The sequence below is a fragment of the Octopus sinensis genome, linkage group LG18 (genome assembly GCF_006345805.1).
Source record: "Octopus sinensis linkage group LG18, ASM634580v1, whole genome shotgun sequence".
Lineage (NCBI taxonomy): Eukaryota > Metazoa > Mollusca > Cephalopoda > Octopoda > Octopodidae > Octopus > Octopus sinensis.
In genome coordinates this window covers 41,410,818-41,414,461 of record NC_043014.1, presented here as the reverse complement: position 1 = coordinate 41,414,461, position 3,644 = coordinate 41,410,818, and the positions used below count along the sequence as shown (strand labels likewise).

Here is a 3,644-nt window from a genome sequence, read left to right as displayed (position 1 = left end):
GCTGGAAAATCTTTAAGGTTACATCTTGCAAGTGTATATACGCATACATGCATGTATGTCTAAATGTGTGTGTGCATATACGTCAGGTTATTAAAAAAAAACGGTGATTTGATGTTAATGAGGTTTATGTATTTTCAGTAGAGTGGTTCTGAATTATTGTATGAATTATGAAGTTTATAATTTAGATTAATTATATAATTATTAACAGTCTTTATCACACTTATACATTATACGCAGACACAAGGACATATAAAAACTTAAAACACAACATTCTCTATGTATGTGTACGTTTAGGTTATTTTCTGCATTATTCACGTGACCTTGTAGTTGATTTTATAATTTATTCTAGAACAATCCAGAAAATTATATCTCTCATTTTAGCCAGCCTATATAAAGGTAATCCTAATAATAGGAAAAAACTAGTTTGACAAGTGCCACTGCACTAAACTCTCGACCGTTCAGGGATTCTGTTTTCTATATGCTTCTCTCATTCAATTTTTAGTTCGTTATGCTATGTGGTTTGTGCCTGATGACTGTGCGGAGATACTACACGTTATAATTCAATATTTTGCATGTTCTCAGTACAAGAAACTATTAGTGGCTTAGAAGCACTTCAAAACATGTATTGCGTCTATTATATAATACTATATATATATATATGTTGGAGTGGCGCTGTCTGTAAGTTTTTTGTTTTGTTTTTGCGATAAGTTTGCTTTTCACCGAAACTAAAGAGCTCAATCCACCTGTGTTAAGTTCTCTTTCACCTATAGACGGCACCTTGACATGTACCAGCGTTCCGGGATCAAAACGGACCTGGCAGTGATGGTAATTAAAAGCTGACTTCAATCCCCCAACACCAGAACACCCGAACTGGACCCTCACCACCGAATTGTAGTTTAATGTCATACCAATATATATACATATACGACGGGCTTCTTTCGGTTTCCGTCCACCAAGTCCACTGCAAGGCATTGGTAGGACCGAGGCCTATAGTAGAAGACACTTTCCCAAATTGCTGCGCAGTGAGACTGAACCTAAAACTACGTTGTTGGAAAGCAAGCTTTTTACCATACATCCACACCCTCTATATGTACGAATAAATATCCTTCTTCTTTCTGGAGCACACCGTCGGTTACGACGACGAGGGTCCCAGCTCATACGATCAATGGAACAGCTTGCTCGTGAAATTAACGTGCAAGTGACTGTGCAATCCACAGACACGTGTACTCCTAACATAGTTCTCAGGGAGCTTCAGCGTGACACAGAGTGTGACAAGGCCGGCCCTTTCAAATATAGGTACGAGTCATTTTTGCCAGCTGAGTGGACTGGAGCAACGTGAAATAAAATGTCTTGCTCAAGGACACAATGCAACGCCGGGAATTGAACTCACGACCTTACAACCATGAGCCGAATGCCCTAACCACTAAGCCACGCGTCTTCACTAATAAATATATACATATATACATGCATTTAATTTTACACACACATTCGGAGGAACAGATAAGTTAGTTTGGAGTAGGGTTTTCTTTTCCATTTGCTGAAAGCTTTGATTTGTTCTGTTTATAGAGCAGGCAACTATACAACTACTCTGAACTTAGATAGAAATAAAATAGACAAGAGAAAGCTAACAGTTGCCTTTTATTAATTGTAAGGGATTCCTCTTAATTTCAATATGTTTGAAGTGCAAAAAGCTGGTTATTGACTTGTCGAAGTGAGTAAATGTGTTTAGAGTTATGATCGTGAAAGACGTGAAGAATCAGAGTTCTTTTGGCCATCTTTGCGCTTTAAAAATAGCGGAGCTAAGCTAACAGATGTTAGATAACGGCAAAAATCAACAGAGACTGAAGGAAACCATTCTAGCTTTAAAGGCCATAAAGAGAAAAAGGAAGAACTGTTGCTATTTTCAGAGGAAAGAGGCTGTGAAATTGATACAGATATCAACAACGGCTGAAGTAAATATTGTTTTCGACTAAATAAACCATTGTGCCAGAGATTTTCCATTAACTGAAATCATGAACACCTGGAAGGGACTTGAAGTCAAACTCAGTGAATGCTCGTCTATAAATAAAAAATTGTATTGTAAGATTATAAGGCTAACAACAACAACAACAACAACAACAACAACAACAGCAGCAGCAGCAGCAGCAACAACAACAACAGAATCAACGACTACGATGATGTCAAGGAAATATTTGGCCAGAAAGCAGAACCAAGGTTGAATGAATCGATAACCATTACGAATCATAACAACAACAACAGCAACAAAACGATGATGATGATGCTGATGATGATGACCACGACGACGACGACGATTTCTTTTATTTGTCACCGCGCCAATAACAAGAAGAAGAAGATACATACACATATATATATATATATATATATATATATATATATATATATATATATATATACTACATATATACGACGGGCTTCTTTCAGTTTCCGTCAACCAAATCCACTCACAAGACTTTGGTCGGCCCGTGGCTATAGTAGAAGACACTTTGCCCAAGGTGCCACGCAGTGGGAATGAACCCAGAACCATGTGGTTGGTAAGCAAGCTACTTGCCACACAGCCACTCCTACGCCTACGTGAATGTTCAATGGAAAAGATTTGGTTGCTATTTCTTGTAGATCCAGTGACCTCTAAGATGTTCTCGCTTTGGCTCATTGAACAAAAATACGCTGGTGAATATTTTTTAAATTGTCTTTATTTTTGTGTTTTCTTTTGAAAGAAAGATTATGAATATTGATGTAATATTAGAGAAAAATGTACACTGATCGGTGGATAGATGGATGGATGCATGCATGAACGGATGGATGGGGGTTTATAAGATGTTCAGGAAAAAGGATATTTGCAAAATTATGCGAAACGGATGTGGGCGATTAAACGTAAAATAACAAGCTGTTTGACACATGAGAGAAAACTACGTTGACAGGAGATGCGGAAGAAAAGAGATAAAATGTGGGGTACATATGTGACAAAGAAGGAAGGGAAAATACCACAGAAAAGGCGCGCGCGAGCGTGTTTGAAAAGGGTGGGATCAGAAAATTTGAGAATTAACAGCTTTAATTAAAAAAAAAAAAAAATATGCTCAAGGAAATAACGCACGTTGGCCAATAGCATGAATTTTGATAAATAATTAAGGGCTGATATACCCTATTAACTTCAGCAAATATTTAATACGTTAATTAGCATTTTCTCTTTTGTTGGAGAGAGGAATCAGAAACCTATCGGCAATAAACTCAAAACAAGTCTATGGATGTCTCTTGCTTGTAAACAGTAATTATATTTTCTCTTAGGCGTATAAACTAATTCTGTGAAATTAACTCTTAATTGGTTGAAATTATCTCCCCTTTTCATTAAGAGTCACAAACAGCCGACACTAATCTTAATCATTTATTTATCTTATGCTTGTTTCAGTTATTGGACTGCGGTCATGTTATAGCAGCAGTTCGATGGCTTCTTTCAGTAGAACAAATCAAACCCAGTACACATTATTTTAAGGTGTGGTATTAGTTTATCGACAAATTTGCCAAACCGCAAAGTTACGAGGATATAAACACGCCAACACCGATTGTCTAGCAGCTGTGGAGGTCAAGCAGAAATACACACACACACACACACAACAGACACACACACA

The 3,644-nt window shown here is 37.3% G+C and overlaps 1 protein-coding gene across 1 annotated transcript in view; it reads left to right on the top strand.

Moving 5' to 3' along the window:
* The first annotated feature begins 1,811 nt into the window (after positions 1 to 1,811).
* LOC115221633 (protein shisa-5) overlaps positions 1,812 to 3,644 on the top strand; it is a 63,052-nt gene continuing 61,219 nt past the window's right edge. Inside the window, exons 1-2 of the mRNA XM_029791833.2 lie at positions 1,812 to 1,952; positions 3,425 to 3,508. Coding sequence (XP_029647693.2) covers positions 1,812 to 1,952; positions 3,425 to 3,508 — 225 coding nt within the window. The remainder of the gene's footprint in view (positions 1,953 to 3,424; positions 3,509 to 3,644) is intronic.